Source organism: Microcebus murinus, chromosome 4, assembly GCF_040939455.1.
Source record: "Microcebus murinus isolate Inina chromosome 4, M.murinus_Inina_mat1.0, whole genome shotgun sequence".
NCBI lineage: Eukaryota > Metazoa > Chordata > Mammalia > Primates > Cheirogaleidae > Microcebus > Microcebus murinus.
The window spans coordinates 32,570,583-32,594,311 of NC_134107.1; the positions used below are offsets into that span (position 1 = coordinate 32,570,583).

At 38.9% G+C, this 23,729-nt stretch overlaps 1 protein-coding gene across 1 annotated transcript; it reads right to left on the reverse strand.

Annotated features, from left to right (window-relative positions):
• Positions 1-3,210: 3,210 nt before the first annotated feature.
• Positions 3,211-23,708, reverse strand: DEPDC7 (DEP domain containing 7). The gene is made up of 9 exons (XM_012739860.2): positions 23,556-23,708; positions 12,078-12,468; positions 9,500-9,630; positions 8,510-8,699; positions 5,272-5,483; positions 4,361-4,503; positions 4,026-4,151; positions 3,852-3,930; positions 3,211-3,529 (listed from the first exon to the last, which is right to left on the reverse strand). The coding sequence occupies exons 1-9, from the start codon at positions 23,626-23,628 to the stop codon at positions 3,336-3,338; spliced, it is 1,539 nt and encodes a 512-aa protein (XP_012595314.1). The 5' UTR covers positions 23,629-23,708; the 3' UTR covers positions 3,211-3,335.
• Between the last annotated feature and the right edge of the window lie 21 nt (positions 23,709-23,729).

Below are 23,729 nucleotides of genomic sequence, written 5' to 3' on the forward strand. Positions count from 1 at the left end.
TTTTTGTTTAAAAAAACCCCAGACAGAAGTTCTCAGATGAAGATTCACTTTAGGAGGAAAAAAACCACAAACCACTAAAACCCCTTAATCTTAACTAAGGAACTATTAAGATTCACACAGAAAACATGCACTTCTCACTTCTGAATCCAGACTAATGTACCATAAACTCTCTAGGTGAGTGTTTCTCAACCCTGAGTACACCTTAGAATCTTGGGTTAGGGGTTCTAAAACTATCAGACAAAACTCTGGGGGTGATGCCTGGCAAAAAGCTGCTCAGAACTTCCCAGGTGATCCTAATGTGCAGCCAGGCTAGAGCTACCTCCACTACCTTCCTTGAAAGATTAATAAAACCAACTTTCACTTAGTTAGGAGCAAGTGAATGAATATAACCAGTTTCACATGGAGAGAGCACTGCAGCAATACTAAAACCACACTGACTTAATTTGGGATGGTTTGCCTGTAATCTTTTGAATTAAAAAAATAAGCAAACATTGACACGTTCCAGTTTGATCTTTGGCAGCGAGAACTGGAAACTCAAATTACTTTAAGGTAAAGGGATTCAATGCAAGGCTACATAGGGCTTGGAAGGAGAAGAGTGGCAGCTGCTCTCCTGGAACACACAAGGAGCTCTCATCTGTTTCTTGCTGTAGTCTATACCACTTTTTATGCTACAGGCTGGTTTCTCTATTCACTTAGTTGCTGCTCCTTCAAAATTTAGATTTACCTACATAGAATTTGGCCAAGCTGATTTTTGTGCAAAGTCAGCCTCAATCTCCAAGGAGGCTGTCTTGGATCAGGTGCTCAGCCAGGGTCTACTCTGCTAGGATGACAGCAAGACTCACAGTCAACTAGGTATCAGGTGTGTATGTGGGGATGGAAGGCATCATGAATGAAGGCACATATCCAAAGGTGACTGACAGTTCTAACGTCTCAGGAGGGTTGCCCAAGGCTTTCAGGATGGCACTGGACCTGTGGTTTTAAAACATTAACAATTATTGCAGCAAGCATGATCAATTTTTCTTAAAATTTTGTTAGGAAGTTTCAGGTTTGTTTTACTAGTGTATTTTCCATGAAATTATCATTCTATTAGAATGTTGCTGCTTCTAGAAACATGAAAATAAGTAGTTCTGCCTTCCCCTGAAGGTGTTTATTTTGGCTGCCATGCTCCTCAATTATTTGCAAAATAAAGGTTGCAAATCAGAAAGTATATGTAGTTGCTCTGCCAACCATGTTGTTCTCCCCAGTTCCAGTAGCATGTTTCTAAAAACTTCCTCTCACGTTTAAGTCATGAACTATCTTCTTTCACCTCATTGTAAAGAGAGCAGTCCTCCCTTCTTGCTTATGCAAAAAAAAAAAAAAAAAAAAAACCCTGAGTTTATTCTGTTTTATTAGAATTGGTATTACAGATATATTATAGATATTAGTCTTAAACTTTAACCCATTTAAAGACTAGCGAGTATGAGTTGTATTCTAGAAAATAAAAGATTACTGACATGCTAGCATATCGGTGCATCATTTGAGTTTCCTCTACTTCTCAATAAAAGTTTAAGTTAATATAAAATTTTGTGTTTTTTTTTTTTTTTTTAGTCTCGCCGTGGCCCTGGCTAGAGTGCAATGGCATCATTATAGCTCAACTGCAACCTTCTGAGCTCAACAGATCCTCCTGCTTCAGCCTCCCAAGTAGCTAGGACTATAGGTGGTCACCACCACCACACAGCTAATCAGCTCGTTTTTTCTATTTTTAGTAGAGACAAGGTCTCACTCTTGCTCAGGCTGGTCTTGAACTCCTGACCTCCAAGAGTTCTCCCACCTTGGCCTCCCAAAGTGCTAGGATTACTGGCACAAGCCACCACACTGGGTTAAAATTTTATTTTTAAAAATCTGAGTATAAATGGACCCTGGGCAGTTCAAATCTGTGTTCAAAGGTCACCTGTATATCTTGACAGTGCAATTGTTCCAAAATAATCATTAACTTGGTTAAAAAGTTGCTAAAAACTTTTCCTCTAATGACCAATTCACAAGAAATATAGGACACAAAGGAACGTGATAAAGGCCTGCCCAAACTTGTAATCAGTAAAATTCAGACTATGGAAAACTAAAGGACAACTGACCTGGCTTATTCCACAATAGACACAGACACAGAGACAACAAGAAAGGTGGAGGGAGCAGAGAACCCATGGATTTTTTAAAAGACACTTAAGAAGCACATTAACCAATTGTAACTTATAGGTATTATTTGGATCTCTATTTGAATAAACTTGTAAAAATCATTTGATATCAGAAAGTTTGAATATTAACTGCATATCTAATATTAAGGAATTTGGGGTTTCAGTTATGATTCTGATGGTTGTTTTTAATGTCCTTATCTTTTGGCCATACATACTGAAATTTTATAAAGGAAGTGACATAATGTCTGAAATTTGCCAGGGTGGGAGCAAGGAATGGGTGGGATAAACAAGACAGGGCATGAGTTGACAATTATCAATACTGGTTAATGGACACATGGGAGAGTTCATTATTCTATCTTCCCCCACTTTTATGTATGTTTGAAATTTCTCACAATAAGCTTAGAAAGATGAAGTCTTCAGAAGCATTAAAACAGTCTGATTTCTGACTTGTCTATGACTTATGGTAATTAGCAAATTTATTTTATCATAGCCTAAGTTTCTATCTTGCACCTTTAAAGAGTACCTTCCAAAATACAAACCATACTCCTATTAATATATAATTATAGACTGCCTTACTGGTTAATGCTTTCTTATGTAAACACTACAATGTTGTATCATCAAAATTCCTGTGATGTTCTACAAAGAACTGAGCATAATTATAATTCAACTCACCTAAAAGAGGTCAATACTTAAAACCAGACTGGGCATGGTAGTTCACGCCTGTAATCCTAGCACCCTGGAGGCTGAGATGGGAGGATTGCTTGAGGTCAGGAGTTCAAGACCAGCCTGAGCAAGAGTGAGATCCCTATCTGTACTAAAAATAGAAAAAATTAGCTGGGCATGGTGGTGAGCACCTGTAGTCCCAGCTACTCAGGAGGCTAAGGCAGGAGGATCACTTGAGGCCAGGAGTTTGAGGTTGCTGTGAGGCTGATGCCATGCACACTACTCAGGGCAACAGAGTGAGACTCTATCTCAAAAAACAAACAAACAAAAAAACTTAACAGCAATACACCATCTAATGCTCAGTTTCTGACACACAAGCTTATACAAAAAAAATTTTATTAAGTACAGTTTCGTATTTAGAACTTAAGCTTACAAATGTGATTGGACCTTTATGATACATAATTTATTCTTAAAATATACAACTTATATACAGACATTAAAAACTCAGTCTCCAAAATACTCAATAAAGATGTCTGGGTGACACTTATAGAAGTGACCTAGCAGTTTTTTCTTCTCTTTGGCCGAAAGTTTTGAATCTTCATCAATAGTTTTTAGTAAATTCAATAGCTCATCTTTGGTTGTCTTCTGTGTACTGCTGGCATAGTCACTTTGATCAATTCTCTGGCAATAAATATATCCTTAAAGTTTAAAAGTAAAAAGTTCAGTTAATGATTCCACTCCTCAGATCTAACTAGAAAAATCAAGTAATATTTTTATATTTAAAAATATTCTTTTCTTCCCCATTTTTAAATTCATTGAAGATGATAAGCACTGCTAACATTCTAACCCTGGTCAAGTTGCTTTTTGACAAAGGAGGCTCTCTGCAAAGTCTGGATAATTCTGAAGAAAATGTTTTGAATTTAGCTGAAATAAAGTCCAACTACTTAGAGTAAAACACTTTCAAACAAACACTAGAAATCTGTATTTGGAAGATGTTGAAAATAATATTTCTCAGATTACCTGCATCTCTATTTGGATCTCTTCCCTTCTGTATAGCCATAAGCTTAACACTGACAATTTTATGTAGAATTCCAGGAATCTTAAGAAAAAGAAGGGACATAGGACATTATTCAAATGCATTTTAATCCAGTGATCCATTACATAAGTGCACTTTAACTACTTTCAGAGTTTTACCTTAAAAACATCTTTTTGATGATCCATTAAAAAGAGTACCAGAAGATCAGTTTTGCCTTTGGATAAATTTTTATTGTCAACAATAGCTTTTGAGAATATCCTTTTCACAACCATCCGGTTGTCACTCTATAAAAATAAGACAAAACACAAAATAAGACAAAACACATCCCATAGTCTATATTTAAAAGACTAAGCTTAATATAAAACTATTAATATTAAATATTAATAGTTATCCATTTCAGCATAATTGATGCTGAAGGTAGAATAATCTGACACATGGGTCCTATAAGTATTAAGGATAATGAGTACAATTAACATTTAAACAAAAGACTTACTTCTTTCTGTAATTTATATTCAGAAGGATGGGCTGCAACAGCCATGAAATACAATAGTCTTCTGAATTCTTCTCTATTTTGGGGATCCAAAAGCTTTATAAAGAGCTGAGTGGCTTCTAATGCTATTTCGGTCTTCCCATTCACTTTAGCCAAAAGGAAAAAAATTGCTTTTTAATTGACCAAATATGACTACATTAAAGGGAACAAAACTCAAGTTACAGTTTAAGCAAAAAAAGTACATTTATTCAAAATTATTTCAAAAAGCAAAATAAGACTGGGAGTTACAATGAATGACCAATGCCATAAAGGCAGCTTGTTCTCAAATTGGCAACTAATACCTCAGTCCTTATCATGTAATATCATAGGGCATTAAATCTAATTCTTATTAGCTTTGTAGACAAATTCCCAACCTATGTTTTTAATTCAACACATTTTGGGGTATACTATGTGTACAACACTAATATATCCAACTCTACCTGAGAAAAATAGGAGGGATTCTCTGAACCTCCCAATTTGTTTTCAACATATTATGTCCAACAGTCTGGCTCCCTGGTAGGAGGACAAAGCAGAGTGTCTGCCATTTTGAATAGACCGAAGGGAAAGTATAGTGGTGGTGCTGATAATTCTTCTAAAGGAGGGAGTTGCTCCCTCACTGCTTTATGCTTAAGCTTCTACTAAGCAAGAGCAGCACTATGCTCCTGGGGCAATCAGAAGTTTCTGTATAACTTCAGAGCTTGTTAAAGCCTCTTTCCAAATAAACCCTAGAAGTTTTAGAATAAACATACTTTCTATGGATTAATCCAGATCTACTCCCAGGTTGTAGTAGTACCATTTTGGTTAATTTTTAGAACAATTAACTTTTTCCTATTTCCTCAAAGATAAATTCCAGTATCCAGTAAGATTTTACTTACCTAAGAGCTCTGCGATTCCATTATGAACATCAGATAAGTGATTTAACAGAGGTTCCCTACTATTGTAGTATCTGCCAATGGCGTCAAACAGAAGTTCTTTCACTAAGTCTGTTCTGTCTGGTTGCTCAGGGAAGTTTCTGCTTATGTCTACCACCATCTGGTCTGGAAGGTATTCCAAGCAGTCAACTGCTGCAGAGAGCCACTCATCTTCCCTATGAGGGATAGGGGAAGATTATTTTAAAAACAAAGAATATCAAATATACACATGGTACCTAATGCACTACCTAATTCAAGCTTGCCATCAGGATAAATTTCTACATGCCTAAAGATAAGTGTAATTCTTTTTTTTTTTTTTTTTTTGAGACAGAGTCTCGCTTTGTTGCCCAGGCTAGAGTGAGTGCCGTGGCGTCAGCCTAGCTCACAGCAACCTCAAACTCCTGGGCTCGAGTGATCCTTCTGCCTCAGCCTCCCGGGTAGCTGGGACTACAGGCATGCGCCACCATGCCCGGCTAATTTTTTATATATATATCAGTTGGCCAATTAATTTCTTTCTATTTATAGTAGAGACGGGGTCTCACTCTTGCTCAGGCTGGTTTCGAACTCCTGACCTTGAGCAATCCGCCCGCCTCGGCCTCCCAAGAGCTAGGATTACAGGCGTGAGCCACAGCGCCCGGCCTAGTGTAATTCTTTTTAATATACAGCTAGATCATGTACAACAGATTTAAAAAAATTCAGCTTAACATGTTTTCCTTTTTATCTTTTCTTTTTTGCAAAAACAGAAACTATCCACTACAACATAGAGGTGAAAGGACATCAAAATTCAAACTCTACTAGTAGTTTACATTTACAATGGAGATCCAGAAACTCTAAAGTTACTTGTTCAGGTCCTAGGCAGGACTGACTAGATCCCAAACCTGAGACCTAGACCAATATGTCTCCAATACAATGTTGCTTACTTCAGAGCTCTGTGTATGATCTCTCATCTCTCACTCTGGCTAGGACAGAACAGAGGAAGATAAAGTTTCAAAATAATTAAATATCAATTACCATGTACAGTAAAATGCCAGCTGCAAAACTTCAGAAAAATGTTACATTTCAAGAAATAATGTGGCTAACTTTTAATATTCAATTTGTTAATATATATAGTTAAAAAAAAATCATGTCGGGGAGGCGGCCTCGGCACGCCCGGGACGCTTCTCCTTCAAAAAAAAAAAATCATGTCCTTTATTGCCATGGTCTCAGGACAACTAATTCTGCCATGACCTAGGCTAAGTTATCTCAGGCAGATCATTTCACCTCTCTGGACAACAGCTTCATCAAGTTTATAAAGATGTAGCCGGATGACCTTTAAGGTTGCATGTAGCACAAATTCTGATTTTTGTATGTAAAAATTTAATTAATTATACAATGTTTCTCATGTTACTTTAGGTTGTAGAAATGTAATTTAAACTCTTGTAGAATAAGCTTCCTATCTTATCTGTAGAGTTCAGTAACTAGTATGTTGGGATTAACCTTTTCACATATAGTCTTAAACTACCTTTTGACATTCAAGTGTTTATTTTTCATTGGAATGTAGAACTAGTGAAGTACTAGAATTTAAGTTGTATCCCTTTCAAACATTTCCATCTCAATGGGACTAGAACACTATCTGCTAAGGCTAAATAATTAAAAATTAAGCTAAAAAAAGAACTTATTTTAACTTCTAACAATTTTTACAGGAGTTTCAAAGTTATAAGGAATATATTAATAGAATTCTTCTTTGTTGTTGAGACAGAGTCTCACTCTGTTGCCCTGTCTAGAGTGCCAAGGCGTCAACCTAGCTCATAGCAACCTCAAATTCCTGGGCTCAAGCAATCCTTCTGCCTCAGCCTCCCGAGTAGCTGGGACTACAGGCACGTGCCACCATGCCCAGCTAATTTTTTCTATATATTTTTAGTTGGCCAATTAAGTTCTTTCTATTTTTAGTAAAGATGGGGTCTCGCTCTTGCTCAGGCTGGTTTCGAACTCCTGACCCTGAATGATCCGCTGGCCTCAGCCTCCCAGAGTGCTAGGATTACAGGTGTGAGCCACCACGCCCAGCCCATGTACAAGTTTTTATGTGGTAATTAGAGATGAGAGACAGCATTACTTTCTTGTATTTCTTCAATATAACTAGTTAACTTTTTTTTAAAAGACAGGGTCTTGCTCTGTTCAGGTTAGAGTGCAGTGGCCCAATCATAGCTTACTGTAACCTCAAGCTCCTGGGCTCAAGTGACCCTCCTGCCTCAGCGTCCTGAGTAGCTGAGATTATAGGCATACACCACCCTGCCAGCTAACTTTTAAGTTTTTTGTAGAGATGAGGGTCTTGCTATGTTGCCCAAGCTGGTCTTGAATTCCTGACCTCAAGCAATCTTCCAGCCTCAGCCTCCCAAAGTGCTTGGAATGAATGTGCGAGCCACCGTGCCTGGCCGAAAATACATAAGTGGCATTCTAGGAGTACAAAAGCATATGTAGTCAAAGGATTCCAAGTCAAATGTGGCCGGGCATGGTGGCTCACGCCTGTAATCCTAGCACTCTGGGAGGCTGAGGCGGGCAGATTGCTTGAGCTCAGGAGTTCGAAACCAGCCTGAGCAAGAGACACTGTCTCTACTATAAATAGAAGGAAATTAATTGGACAACAAATATATAGAGAAAAAATTAGCTGGGCATGGATGGTGGCACATGCCTGTAGTCCCAGCTACTCAGAAGGTTGAGGCAGCAGGATTGCTTGAGCCCAGGAGTTTGAGGTTGCTGTGAGCTAGGCTGACGCCACAGCACTCACTCTAGCCTGGGCAACAAAGTGAGACTCTGTTTCAAAGAAAAAAAAAAAAAAACTGTCCAATGTTTATTTTGTTCCATCCCTTTAAAGGAATTTTAAGAGACCAGAGACCCCTACATTTTAACAAAGAAGATAGACCATAATCATTTTCTTCACTTAATGCACAAGTTACATGTAAAACTAAAATGCATATGAAAAATGAAATTTCTTCACTGGACTGTAGCTCTTAAAAAAACAAACAAAAAAGAAAAATGAAATTTAAAATCTTTTTCTAATTTTGACTAATATAATTTTGTTCTTCAGTTTCTCAAATACTGATAATATCAATTTATAAGACATATCTAATCCTATGGAAAATAGAATTCAAAAGATTATTCTTAAAACCAGTATCTATAATCTACCTACAAATACATTCAAATTATTACATGTATTTGCACATACTGAGAGTCGCTATAAGCCTTGAGAATCCCTCGATCCAGATAGTTACTGGTGTTGACCATGTCAGACTGCCTCTTAGGTTGAGAAACTTTAGGTACAATCTCTTGCTGTTTGAGTAAGGAGTCAAGAAGTGGAAGATCTACAAGTTGTAGTAAACGCCCAATTGTTTCTTCTTGCCATACTTCATTAATAACTATACAGGAAAAATGACAAGGTGAAAAGTAACAATTAATAGTTATTATAGGCTCACCACAATATCTGTCTAGGCAGGTCTAAGCTAATAAATTTGTGGCCAAAAAATAAATTAATAAGAAAAAGTCAACCTTATGAAATGCTTTCTTATAGCAAAATAAAACAATTCAAGATTTGTTTAGAGTGTAGGAGAACAGACTTTGGACAACAGGAATTCTTTTCATTCTTTGTACTGTAAAAGCAATCTGTCAGAGATAAGAGATCAAGTCATATAACATGTTAATAAGGACTCTGGAAGAAAGAATGACTCATTCAACCTAAAAGCTGGTTTGAAACTATTGGCTGCAGATTATTCCACTCAGGGTTTCCACAACTGGGATGGGGAAGGAGAGTGGAAATCAAAGTCATGAAACTACATTCCACTGCCACAGATAAGGAAAACCATAAGAATTCTGTTAGTCTTTTAATGTAACTTTCAAATTTTATTTGACCTAATAAAATCTTAGGAAAGAAATATCTAAGAGCATATTTTAAATAAAAATCTGCATGCAAAACATCTCAGATTTGAACTTCTGCCAGCTAATAGGACAAAAGTCAGTGTTCCAGAGTTGTAACACTGAACTATTTGTTAAAGATAATAGACTTCTGTTAAAACTTAATATAAATAGCTTTAATACATAGTATGCTCTTTCTCTGTGCTTTGAATATTTAAATTCTAATAAATGTTAAGATTGAAAATTTTTAAATAACTATATCTGAAGTTAGTCTTCTATTTCTTACTTTGCATCATCTTTAGCTTACCTTGTGGAGATAAGGTTGCAGAGATATTTACATCATGAGGGGAGGTGGCAGGCTTTAAACTCAGATTTTCCCACAGGTCCTCTAAGCTGGCTGATTTGAAATCAGATGACTTAAATAATGCATCTGCATACCTAAAATGAATTTATTTCTTAAGTTGTTTATTAGTAAGCCCACAGAAATATCTGAGTATTTGAGAGCAAAAACATGATAAATGTAAATTCTAAGGCTGGAATATAAAAAACATTTAGATTTAAGTAATTCAATAACTAAAATTATAGTCACCAATTTAAAAAAGTAACAAAATATAATTGTACTTCATTCTATTTTCATCAGTTATCTCCATTTCTGGGGCATTCTTTGGTGTATAGTGCTTATCATTTTCCAAATACAGATTTATGTTCCTTGATCTGAAATTCTGAAACCCAAAGCTTTGAAAATTAAATATTTAGAACACACATGGTAGCAAAACCTAAGACAATCATAGCCTTATTTGTCCCAGTTAATATGAACTTCTTGTTCACCACAGAAATATTAATATGCTTAATTGGCAGATACTGTCCCAGATCTAGTGGTGTTAAACATATATGTATAAAATGACCTTTCTAAAATCTCCAGAGTTCCAAATCCCTAATTAGATGTATCTAGTCTCAAGGATTTCAGATAAAGTATATGGATCTGCATCTGAAAAGTGCTGACTATGTCCTACCTTATCCTATTTCCTTCCCACATATAGAGGCAAATTTTATGTTTTAGATACAGAGTTAAAAGGTATTTGAAAGCCAATATGTTAAAACTCTGACTTTAGGTTAGATCTGAATTATAAGAGTTTCAGGCCGGGCGCGGTGGCTCAAGCCTGTAATCCTAGCTCTCTGGGAGGCCGAGGCGGGTGGATTGCTCGAGGTCGGGAGTTCGAAACCAGCCTGAGCAAGAGCGAGACCCCGTCTCTACTATAAATAGAAAGAAACTAATTGGCCAACTAATATATATAGAAAAAAGCTGGGCATGGTGGCTCATGCCTGTAGTCCCAGCTACTTGGGAGGCTGAGACAGAAGGATTGCTTGAGCCAGGAGTTTGAGGTTGCTGTGAGCTAGGCTGACGCCATGGCACTCACTCTAGCCTAGGCAACAAAGCGAGACTCTGTCTCAAAAAAAAAAAAAAAAGAGTTTCAATTACAACTCTGTGTCACCACTGCATAGTTTACTGGGGGTAATAAAGGGGAAGATGAAATTGCTTTATTTCATGACAAATAACTAAGTTCATGATGTACTCATCACCCACATCAATCCAGTCACTGTATCCCCAGTCTTTATTTAAATGATTCCCTCTTCTACCCCACTGCTACTTGGTTCAGCTCTCATCTTCTGTAGACTACAATATTACAATAGATTCCTAACTAGCTCTCCCTAATGGACTGCCAGATAGTTACCAGGATAACCTTTCTAAAATACAATCTCACCATGCTTAAAATCTTTCTGTGGTCTCCCTGACAACTGTATGATCAAGTCCAAACTCTGCCTCCCACAAGCCTTTCCCACTTCACATCTGCCACTTTTTGGATTCCAATGATACCCTGCGACCTAGATTTCTCCCCACCTGCCTTCACCTTGGCTCTGTTCTCATATCACTGGGTATATAAATTCTCTTAACATGTTTAACACTGTAACTTGAAACAGAAAAATCAGTTTGTTTCTGCTAACTATATCAGATTAATTATGAAATGTCCAATTTCCTTAAGTACTAAGTTTACAGTTGATATCTCTGACATTTCACTTTGACACTTCTTGTTTTTATTGTGAAGATACATTCTCAGTCCTTCAAAAGCACCCTTTGGCTTGTGATTATTTCTCAAAAAATTTTTAGAGCAATTTTTGTGAAACCATGGATAAGTCGAAAATTCATATTATTTTTAAATATGAGCTCCATCATGGAACAAATGCAGCGCAGACAGCTCAAAATATCAATGAAGTGTTTGGGAAGGATGTGGCTAATGAATGCACAGTATGGTGATGGTTTGAGAAGTTCTGTTCTGGTGATTTTAAACTTGAAAATGACCTACGTGGGCAACCTGAGACCACGGTGGATTATGAAGAACTGAAAGCTGTAGCGGAAGCGAATCCATTTCAACCTACACATGAATTAGCACCAAGGTTTGATATTAGTATTTCAATAAAATTGGACCATATGAAACAAATGGGCAAGGTAAATAAGATGGATGGATTCCACATGTTTAATTGAATTAAACAAGTGTCAGAAGAGAAATCGTCTCAAAGCTTGCCTTTCTTTGCTGTCACGACATGAAGGCGAACCATTTCTACACTGTATTGTTACATGTGATGAAAAATGGATTCTTTCTGACAACCTCAAGCATTCAGCACAATAGTTAGATGTGAAGTGCTTCACAATGGTGAAGATGAAGTGCTGAAACACGATCCAAAACCGAATATTCATTAGAAAAAGCTAATGGTGCCTGGTGGTCCAGGACTGGTATTATCCTATATATATTAAAAAGTCAGCATCTCATAAAAAAGTAGACAAAATCCTGCCAATATCCCGTGATAATCTAACATTATATACTAACCTGGAAGGTGAATGTAGTTTGTTCTCCTTGCCTAACTGACTATTTTGGTTAGGTATTGTTGTGAATCTATAAAGGCTGCAACTACTATCTTCAAATGTAGGTTTTTTGTCTTTTCCAAAGACTTTGGTTGGAACTGCTTCAAATACTTTGTAGTCCATAAGTGCTTGACACACTCTCACCACTTTGGCCCGAGGAATATCTACATCGCCAAAATACTTATTCTGAATTAGGTGAGAAAAAATGACATCCACAGCTTCTGAACCAACAAAGCAGTCATTGTGTCGTTTTAAATGGTGCCTCCGTTTTTTCACTTCCACTTGTGTTTGAAGAGTGTTTATAATGCTGCTCCATACATATGTAGCTCCAAATGGCTTCTGGGCCACACTGAAACCTAGAAAGAGGAAAACCACAGAGAAGCTGAGATTTGGTACCTTGTCATTTGTAATAAGGTCTAAACAATCCTAAGCAAAAAGTGGTAATTCTAAAGTTATTGATAAGGAGCAATTATGAGGGCAGCTTATTGAAATACAGTGATTAATACCAATACATTAAAAAATTCAGTACCTACTATTTGCTAACCACTGTCCTATATGCCAAGATACAACAGAAAACAAAATAAAGTGTCTGTTCTCATGAACTTAGACTTCATGGGAAGATACACACAATATATACGTGTTAGATCAGTGTTGAGAAGAAAATAAAGCACGGTAAGGAAAAGAATACTACTTTAAATGATATGTCAGGAAAAACCTGTCTGATGTCATATCTGAGCAGAACTTAAATAAAACCAGGAAGCAATTTGTGCAGGTATCTGGGGAAAGTGCAGGGGAGAACAGAAAGAGCCAAAGCCCTGAGGTAGGAGTGTGCTCTGCCAGAACAGGAAGGAGGCCAGCACAGCCAAGGTTGCATGAGAAGAGCAGGAAGTTGAAGCAAAGGAGAGTGGAGCTAGGGTTTGAGCCAGGGGTGGGGAGGATGTGTATGGGGACACAAAGTAGGACCTTGTGGCAGTTACCAGTTATGTGCAAGGAACTCAATTAATGCCTTATATAAATTATCTAATCTTCAATAGCAACCTACCTATGAGGTAGTGTCATCTCTATTTGAGATGATAGAAAACAGATTCACAGAGATTACATGTAACTTCCAGACATTACACTGAAAGAGGTAATACTGGGATTTGGCTTGTGGTTTATATGACTTTGAAATACTTATCAGTCACATATGTGCACACAGTCATATGCTGTAAAATAAAATTTTGGTCAATGGACCACATATACAACAGTGGTCCCCTAAACTGGGAATTCCTATCCTATCTATTCCTGTACTTTTTTTTTTTTGAGACAAAGTCTCACTCTGTTGCCCAGGCTAGAGTGCCATGGTGTCAGCCTAGTTTATAGCAACTTCAAACTCCTGGGCTCAAGCAATCCTACTGCCTCAGCCTCCCGAATAGCTAGGACTACAGGCATGTGCCATCATGCCCGGCTAATTTTTTCTATTTTTAGTTGACTAATCTCTATTTATAGTAGAGATGGGATCTCGCTCTTGCTCAGGCAGGTCTTGAACTCTTGAGGTCAAGCAACAATCCTCCTGCCTCGGCCTCTCAGAGTGCTAGGATTATAGGCCTGAGCCACCATATCCCGCCTCCTGTACATTTTCTACGTTTAGATATGTTGAGATACCATTGTATTACAACTGCTTACAGTATTTAGTACGGTAACACGATGTACAGGTTTGTAGCCTAGGAACAATAGGCTATAGCCACTATGCCATATAGCCTAGGGGTTGTAGTAGGCTATACCACCTGGGTTTGTGTAAGTACACTCTATCATTTTAACACAATGACATGATCACCTGACATTTCTCAGAATGTTACCCCATCATTAAGCAACACATGACTGTATACATACACATATACACATACACACGCAGGTTACAGGAATAAACTAATATATTTTTTCTTTTTTTTGTGAGCAGTGGAAGATATAAACTAATATTTTTAAAGCTTCCTATAACACAGGCTTAGGAATTAAGTACTTTGTAAGCAAAGTAACAATTTAGTTCCTGCCCAATAGGAGGTTATAACCTATTGCCAAGATAGAGTGGGCACAGAAATAAAGATTTTAGCCAAACACAAAAAAAGGAAAACAAACTTTCAAAAATTTCCTATTTTTCCTCATCGTAATAAACTGATATTTGGCAATCAAATGGAAAGAAAATGGGCCTTAGGTTTTGGTAAACTGATGGAACTGAGTCTAGCTAATCATTTGCTTAGTGGCTGTCTCTTTTCATAAACAGAGTGTGCCCTTTTATGTGTTATACTTTTCAGAGATCCTCTGAAAATTCAGTAGTCCTAATTTAAGCCCTCATTTAAAAAATAAAGAAGTAATATACTTCCTTTATTTTTAGGATATTTTGGCAGAGAAGTTGAAAAATTATCACTTCCTTTAAGATAGTCTAAAAAGGAAAACAATATGCATCAGTACAACAGTATGGAACAAGGGGAATTATAATTAAAGAAACTGCTACTCGAAATTGCCTTCCTACTTTTTTAGCCAAAATAGAACATGTAAGATGAAAACATAAGATATAAGGAGTGCACCGAACCACCACGTTATATTCACTCAGCATAATTTTGTAGCTATTAGCAATTTTAACTTTTTTTTTTTTGAGACAGAGTCTCACTTTGTTGCCCAGGCTAGAGTGAGTGCCATGGCGTCAGCCTTGCTCACAGCAACCTCAAAATCCTGGGCTCGGCCCGGGCGTGGTGGCTCACGCCTGTAATCCTAGCACTCTGGGAGGCCGAGGTGGGCGGATTGCTCAAGGTCAGGAGTTCGAAACCAGCCTGAGCAAGAGCGAGACCCCATCTCTACTATAAAAATAGAAAGAAATTAATTGGCCAACTAATATATATACAAAACATTAGCTGGGCATGGTGGCGCATGCCTGTAGTCCCAGCTACTTGGGAGGCTGAGGCAGCAGGACTGCTTGAGCCCAGGAGTATGAGGTTGCTGTGAGCTAGGCTGACGCCATGACACTCACTCTAGCCTGAGCCACAAAGCGAGACTCTGTCTCAATAAAAAAAAAAAAAAAATCCTGGGCTCAAGTGATCTTACTTCGTCAGCCTCCTGAGTAGCTGGGACTACAGGCATGTGCCACCATGCCAGGCTAATTTTTTGTATATATATTTTTTTAGTTGGTCAATTAATTTCTTTCTATTTTTAGTAGAGTCGGGGTCTCAGGCTGATTTCGAACTCCTGACCTTGAGCAATCGCCCGCCTCGGCCTCCCAGAGTGCTAGGATTACAGGCGTGAGCCACTGCACCTGGCCAACAATTTTAACATTTTTATCATGAAAAATTAATAGCACACATACAAAGAGCTTTACTGTTTATTTGTATATTTCCCATACCAAAAGTAGATGAATAACTTACCTCATACCCATTATTATGTTAGTTTAAAATGATCAATAAGATTTTTTCAATTATCCTAATTGTATTTTAAAATTGAAGATATTTCATAAGGCAGTACTAAATAAAGAAGGAAGTAATTGTTGCCAGTCTTTCAAATATCATGTGAGCAGTTTCAAAAATTGAATTATGGAGAATTAAATAGATAAATCAAGTGGGAACTAGATTTACTACTGGTATTTAGTCTCTATTAATTAGAGCCAGAATCAGGCATTTGATAGCATCTCAAAATATTATTAAGTCCAGGTCATTCCTGGTATTCAGAACTCAGGAGTAGTACTATTTTCAGCCACAACACCTAGCTAATGAGTATTAGTAGCTAATACTCTTAACTTCCTAAAACACCAGAGATTGTAAATGAGATTTAAATGAACATAATGCCTCCTCTTTAATTTTTTTCAAATCTTTATTGTACTATTTGTAACAGCTGACATGTGAGTACCCAAATGAGGACAGGCACTATCTTCTCATTTAATCCTGATAAACTTTGAAATAGTTACTAATAATCCTATTTTGAAGAAATTGAGGCTGAGTTAAACAAACTTGCCTGCAGTTACATGGCTAATAAATATATACGAATTTTTCCTAGTACTTAAATATAAATATATTAAAAGTCAGCCACCAGATAAGTAGTTTTAGCATTAATGTTTCATTGGACACCTGGATTAAGTGACATAGCTTTGAGAACGCCAATGAGAACAAAATGAACTCTTAAGATTTGTGAACCTGGCCAGGCATGGTGGCTCATGCCTGTAATCCTAGCACTCTGGGAGGCTGAGGCGAGTGGATTGATCGAGGTCAGGAGTTCGAAACCAGCCTGAGCAAGAGCAAGACCCTCTCCTCTACTATAAATAGAAAGAAATTAATTGGCCAACTAATATATATATAGAAAAAATTAGCTGGGCATGGTGGCGCGTGCCTGTAGTCCCAGCTACTCCGGAGGCTGAGGCAGAAGGATTGCTCGAGCCCAGGAGTTTGAGGTTGCTGTGAGCTAGGCTGACACCACGGCACTCACTCTAGCCTGGGCCACAAAGCGAGACTCTGTCTTAAAAAAAAAAAAAAAAGGATTTGTGAACCCTTAACCAACCTATTTAAAAATAGTATTCACTACTCCTATAAAGTAGGATGTCATAAATTCTATAATAAATACTAGCCACAGTACACAGGGGTAAGACAGGAAAGGAAGACAAACAAGATTTAAACTTGCAGAGATAAGACTGCCTTTTAAGTACCAGTGAACTAGATTTATAGGCCAGTGATAATATTAAAAACACATAACACTTGAGCTATAAGTGGGTCAGCATACAAATCCTAAATAAGGCCAGGTCCCTTATTAATTTGAGAACAATAAGACAACTGAAGGTGGGAGAAAGGGAGGGGATATACAGCCTCAATGATGTGAAAAAGGCTAATTTTCACAGGGGAATTAAAAAGAATAAACTTCCCCATATTAACTTGCTGCTTAAATGTGGGAAATCAGGATGTTTTGCAGGTTGGGTAACACTGTATAAAAGATTAAGGAACAGGTTAAAGCAGGATAGTAGGCACCTGTGAACCACACCATGTTTCCAGAATCCTCCAGGCATGATACAATCCAGCACTTTCAGGTCCCCTCTGTTCTCACTGACCATTAATTCCCAACCATTGCATCCTGGGATATTTCCCCTCAAGCATCACCACCCACTAACTAACTCATGTCCATACAGATACTTTAATATATAATGTACCCTGGAATTAAAAGTAAATGTGCCAAAACCCATGCTAGGATAACATGTTTTTTTAAATGCTGACTTAACCAGTTGAACACATATCCCCTACATGCTGATTTGGAACTTATTTATTCCTCATCAGCTGAAATGAATACTAGTATAGCAGATTATAGCCCAGTAAGATGATTTCTTGTGATTTCTGAATAGGATTCAAGAGAAGAGAAGTATACAATGAATGCTCTGTAAGTCTAGCAATCAAGATTAAAGGTTCAGCTTGTCCTCAAAGCTGACTTGCATATAAGCTGAACAACTCTTTAAAATTCATCACTATCTACATCATGTGCTTCCTTATTTACAGTTGGTCAAGCATTTACTAAAAGCATCATGACCAAAAGAATCAAGAGTCTAGAGACCAGCTATAATAACCCTGGATAAGAGACTTACTCTGTAAATTGGTTTCTTCATCTACTGATACAATAGTTGAACACTGTGTTTAGTATCAGGTCTAAACTGCTGATTACAGGAATTTAAAGACTACAGTTATATCTTCTCCCTTTAGATGCAGACATTGAACACCAATTAGAATGACAGATCTTTAAGTAAGAAATGAAGCAAAGAGACAAATTTGACCCTATCAGATACAAAACTTTTTGGAAGGTTGCCTAACAAAAGAGGCTCAGAAATTATTTTAGACTAGATCTGTAACATACTACATATGCTCTTAGGCATTATACAAATATAAGTTAACATTCATTTTTCAAACAGTCTCATCCTTATTTGCTTGAAAATAGCTATTTGTCAAAAGCTGCCCTTCACATGTGATTGAGCTATACCAAATAATGTTTACCAACAATAAAAAGTTAAACTTCAAATATTAAACACATATTTGTAATACTACTAATAATCATCTTCACTTCTAAAAATTCACACTAAGTTATTACAACAAAACTTCCTTTAAAAAATTCCTTAAAAATCAAGTCATAAAGTAGATACATCAAGAAATTACATTTACTCAAAAGTTACAAGGGGATAACGAGCATCAACCATGTCCCATGCAGTTAGCCAACTTTAGTCCTATAGCGAAAACCTTTTTAAGGGGAAAACAATTCTATAATCACTTCAAAGAGTAAGATTATATCAAATCCATAAAAGTGGATCAATATACACATTTTTTTTGAAAGTCTCTCTCTGTTGCCCTGGCTAGAGTGTCCTGTTGTCAGCCTAGCTCACAGCAACCTCAAACTCCTGAGCTCAAGTGATTTCCTACCTCAGCCTCCCAAGTAGCTGGGACTGCAGGCACCTGTCACCGCACCAGGCTAATTTTTTTCTATTTTTAGTTGAGACAGGGTCTCCCTCTTGCTCAGGCTGGTCTTGCACTCCTGACCTCAATTGCTCCTCCGACCTCGGCCTCCCAGAGTGCTAGGATTACAGGTGTGAGCCACTGCACAGGCCAATATATACATTATAAAAATGGATCCCAGGCCGGGCGCGGTGGCTCACGCCTGTAATCCTAGCACTTTGGGAGGCCGAGGCGGGCGGATCGCTCAAGGTCAGGAGTTCGAAACCAGCCTGAGCGAGACCCCGTCTCTACCAAAAATAGAAAGAAATTAATTGACCAACTAAAAATATATATACAAAAAATTAGCCGGGCATGGTGGCGCATGCCTGTAGTCCCAGCTACTCGGGAGGCTGAGGCAGTAGGATCGCTGAGCCCAGGAGATTGAGGTTGCTGTGAGCCAGGCTGACGCCACGGCACTCACTCTAGCCTGGGCAACAAAGTGAGACTCTGTCTCAAAAAAAAATAAAAAAATAAAAAAAAAATAAATAAATAAAAATGGATCCCAACGTAAGGGAGGCATACACACAGAATTACTAAAACACACTATCTCTAAATGAACATATAACAATTTTGTTTTCATTCTCAGACTTTAGACTGAAAAACAAAAAGAATTCAGATAGCTGATGATTTTCCATAAAACTAAGAAACAGTGTTTTATTTCTTTCAAATTTCCATATAGTTTACAGAGGTTCAAATTATTTTATTGCCTTATAGATTGTCTAAACATACCTCCTGCCTCAGCCTCCCAAGTAGCTGGGACTACAAGCATATGCCACCATGCCCAGCTAATTTTTTCTATATATTTTTAGTTGGCCAATTAATTTCTTTTATTTTTAGTAGCAAGGGATCTTGCTCTTGCTCAGGCTGGTTTTGAACTCTTGACCTGGAGCGATCCGCCTGCCTCCGCTTCCCAGAGTGCTAGGATAACAGGGGTGAGCCACCGCGCTGGGCCTGGAGACATTTTTGGTTGTCACAATTGGGCAGGCGTTGGGGGTCAGGGTGTGGGGTGCTATTGGTATTTCGTGGATAGAGGCCAGAGATGCTACAAAACATCCTACAGCGCACAGACAGCCCCCACAACAAAGAAAATGTCAATAGCACTGAGATTAAGAAACCTTACGTAGACTGAATACTCTTTCAACATGGAAACTTGTGCCAATGCAGCAGACACAGTGCTAGGTGCTGTGAATACAAAGAGTTAGACCAGCATGGGCTTTGGAGTACCTGCGACCTGAGTTTCATTCCTCGGTCCAACATTTACCAATTATGTAAATGTTGGGCAAACTGCTTAACTTTTCTGTTGTAAAACAGAGCTAACTCCACTTCTGTCAGTTATTTTGAGGATCATGAGGTAATATATGTTACTGTGGTTAGCACAGTGCCCAGCAATTAACAAATGTATAACTAAAAACAAAGGGGGGGAAACTGTTGGAGTCTAGAAGAGTCCAAGGAGACATGACAACTCAATGTAATGTAACATCCTGGATAGGGTCCTGAAACAGAAAAAGAACATTAGGTAAAAATCATGGAAATCTAAGTATGGACTTTAGTTAATAATCATGTATCAATACTGGTTTATTAATTATGACAAATAGACCAGGTGCAGTGGCTCACGCCTGTAATTCTAGCACTTTGGGAGGCCGAGGTGGGAGCATTGCTTAAAGCTCAGGAGTTCAAGACCAGCTTGAGCAAGAGCAAGATCCCCTCTCCACAAAAACTTAAAAAATTAGCCGGGCATAGTGGCGTGTGCCTGTAGTCCCAGCTACCTGGGAGGCTGAGGCAGGAGGATCCCTTGAGCCCAGGAGTTTGAGGTTGCTGTGAGCTAGGCTGACACCACAGCACTCTACTCAGGGCAACAGAGTGAGACTCTGGTCTCAAAAAATAACAACTGGCCGGGAGCGGTGGCTCAAGCCTGTAATCCTAGCTCTCTGGGAGGCCAAGGCGGGCGGATTGCTTGAGGTCAGGAGTTCGAAACCAGCCTGAGCAAGAGCGAGACCCCGTCTCTACTATAAATAGAAAGAAATTAATTGGCCAACTAATATATACAAAAAATTAGCCGGGCATGGTGGCGAATGCCTGTAGTCCCAGCTACTTGGGAGGCTGAGGCAGGAGGATTGCTTGAGCCAGGAGTTTGAGGTTGCTGTGAGCTAGGCTGACACCACGGCACTCATTCTAGCCTGGGCAACAAAGCGAGACTCTGTCTCAAAAAAAAAAAAAAAAAAAATAACAACAATTATGACAAATAGACCATACTAATATAAGATACTAACGGAAACTGAGTATAGGGCATATGGAAACTCTATATACTAACTTTATGACATTTTAGTAACTCTATTCTAAAACCTTAAAAAGTAGAAAGAAAAGGGAGGTATCTTTCTTCCTCTGAACTAAGAGGACAGTCTCTACCCTCGGGAGTTCACCCTTTACCTACTCCTATGACCTGGATAATAATGACAAGCCCTGAACCATATTCAATCAAATAAAGCCCACTAGATGAGAAGATGAGATGTGATACATATCAGAGTATTTAACTTTTCTTCAGAAAATAACAAATCTATAAATCCTAAATCATTTAGGATTTAATTTTTAAGAAGTATTTTTTCAAAGGCAGTTTTAAAACATTACAGAATTGTCAAGACAAAAGAAAAGGACATTTGTTGGACAGTAACCAAAATCTCATGAAAATAGATAAATGTAAAGAGAATTTTGTTTGTCATGTTAAACCTGGAGAGCTGTGACTGAGTGGAAAAATTTCCTGTATTATTGACATCAAGATTGCAACACTTTTACTGGTATTGGTTTTGGTAGTCCAAAGTTTATTTTCCTGTATGGCATTAGAGGTGCTATGCTGAAGGCTCAGATTGCCTCTGAAAATAAAACTGCAGGAAGGTAAAATATGTAAAATAAGTCTCTACTAACAAGAACAATCTTAAAATATGTGAAGAGAACTATCAACAAAAGCAGGCACTGGTCCCTGCTTTAATTCACACACATTAATGGGACGGCAAATGGGAAGTACTTTGAGCTCCCTGGAAAAGTGACACCAGGCAAACTCCAAGAATTAGGTTACAGTACAAAGGGATAACAGGATAGTATACCACTTCCCTGTTAGTCACATTAAAAGACAAGTGTCTTTGAAGTACTGAGTGAAGGTTAGAATATAGACCTTATTTCTTCCGCAGAAATCGAGTCCCTTAAAGGTTGTTACAGCCCTTTTAAGGTATGGGAGAGTTACTAATCCGTGGAGAAACAAAAGTACAAAGCTGCCTGCCAGGGCACACAGAAAAGGAATGGCAAGGTACCAAGAACTGTTGGCTCCCATTACCTTGCTCACTACAACTGTGACAAGGCAACTAAAGGGTGGATGAGGGTTAACAAATGCTAACGGTAGGGACTCCAGCAGTAGTAAGCAAAGCAATTGAGCACACCAGGGGGCCCTGCTCAGCCCACAGCAGCTGGTAGGCCGAGGACAGCGGTCTTTTCCTTTGATTCAAACCTAGATAACCAGCACTATAACTCTTCCCTCAGAAAGCCAGCTACTTAATTTTTGAATACATATTTCCTTACACCACCTAATAACCTGTTCACAAATGCCCAAAGAATTGGTATTTCAGGTGTTAGAGAAGACAGGGTGCCACATTTTTAAGCAGGTGAAATATGGGGATTTCCTTCACTCAGAAAGTGACCCTAAAGGCTTCAAGACTGTTTTCAGCATCATTTGGTTTTAAATTCCTAAATGTTTTAGTATTTTTTCCTCTCTTTCCAATGTAAATCAAGGAGATCCTCTGTGGCCATTATGTGCTTATCTGAATCCTTTATACGGCAGCAGATTAAGGTCAATATTATAATGTTTCTTAGAAAGGTACCAAGGAGAAATGGTTCTCTATCACAATCTATCACTAGCATTTTGAAGATTAAAAGCAGCATTCATTAATTAGTAAGGTAAACACAAGAGTGGGCCAATGAGATGCACCCATTTGACCTAGAGGAAGGAGTCAGTTTCACCAGCTGGCATTTTACAAATGAAAGGTTTTTGTCAGATAGGGAACCAATTCCTTTACCACCCCACTTTGGAACTCCAGAAAGAGGAAAAAGTTAACTTATCCAAAAGAAAAAAAAGGCCAAGTGTTATCTCGATATCTTAACAGTTATCTGAGTCACCCCTATTTACTGAGTTGTAGATATGCTAGAATCAGCATTTTAGAACCAATCACCTGATTCTGTTCATTTGTTTGAACATCTAAAAAGACCAAGATCCTAAACAAACTGCTCCCAAAAGATATGATTAAGCTGGTGGCAGAATTCACCAACTTCTCTTCTAATGTCATGTAACTATTTTTTTTTAAAAGTAAAACACATATTCACTGAAATACTCCTTATACAGAAATAGTTAATAAATTATTGTTATGCCAAGTTCCTGCCGGTAGAACTTATATAAGAAAAGCCTCTCGTCTGTCCCTGTAACAGTCTGGGGAGACAAGCGTGACTCGATTTCTACCAGTCTGGAGAACAAAGTGGGGAGGGAGACTCTCGGCCCCTAGCCATATTGCGCAGTCAAAGTCTGTGGGTGAGGCAGGGGGCAAAGAGCTATACACACTCCAGGTAGCATCAGACTTGTCACCAGTAACCAGGTGGAGCCGATCCAGTCCTCCGGCGAGCGCCTGGCACGTAGCGGGCGCACAAACGCGCGGTGAAGGTGAAGTTTCGGTAACTTGGTACAAAAAGCCGGGCTGTGCGGGCGGCGGGGTCCGTCGGCCACAGCCCACCAGCGACAGAGGAGCCCGAGCCGCCCGCAGCACGGCGGGGCGTCGGCTGAGCGGTCACAGCTGTGCGGGGCTCGGCAGCTGTGCCGGGCGGGGGCGGCCGAACGCCCCACGCCGCGCCTGCCCGCCTCGCGCCGGGACCACAGCCCGCGCCGCCCAGTCCGCCTCGCGCCGTCCCTGGTGGAGGTCCTCGGCACCTACCGGGAGGCCTGTGAGCAGGGCTGTGGAAAGCCGAGAGGTTCAGCGCGGCCGCCTTCTCCCGCACTGTGGCCATGGCCCTCGCCGCCCGGACACCGCCTCCTCCTACCGTCTCACCGCGAACTGAGCGCCCGCGCCCCGGCGGCCGGTTAACTGGCTGGGGGCGGGCCTCCCGCA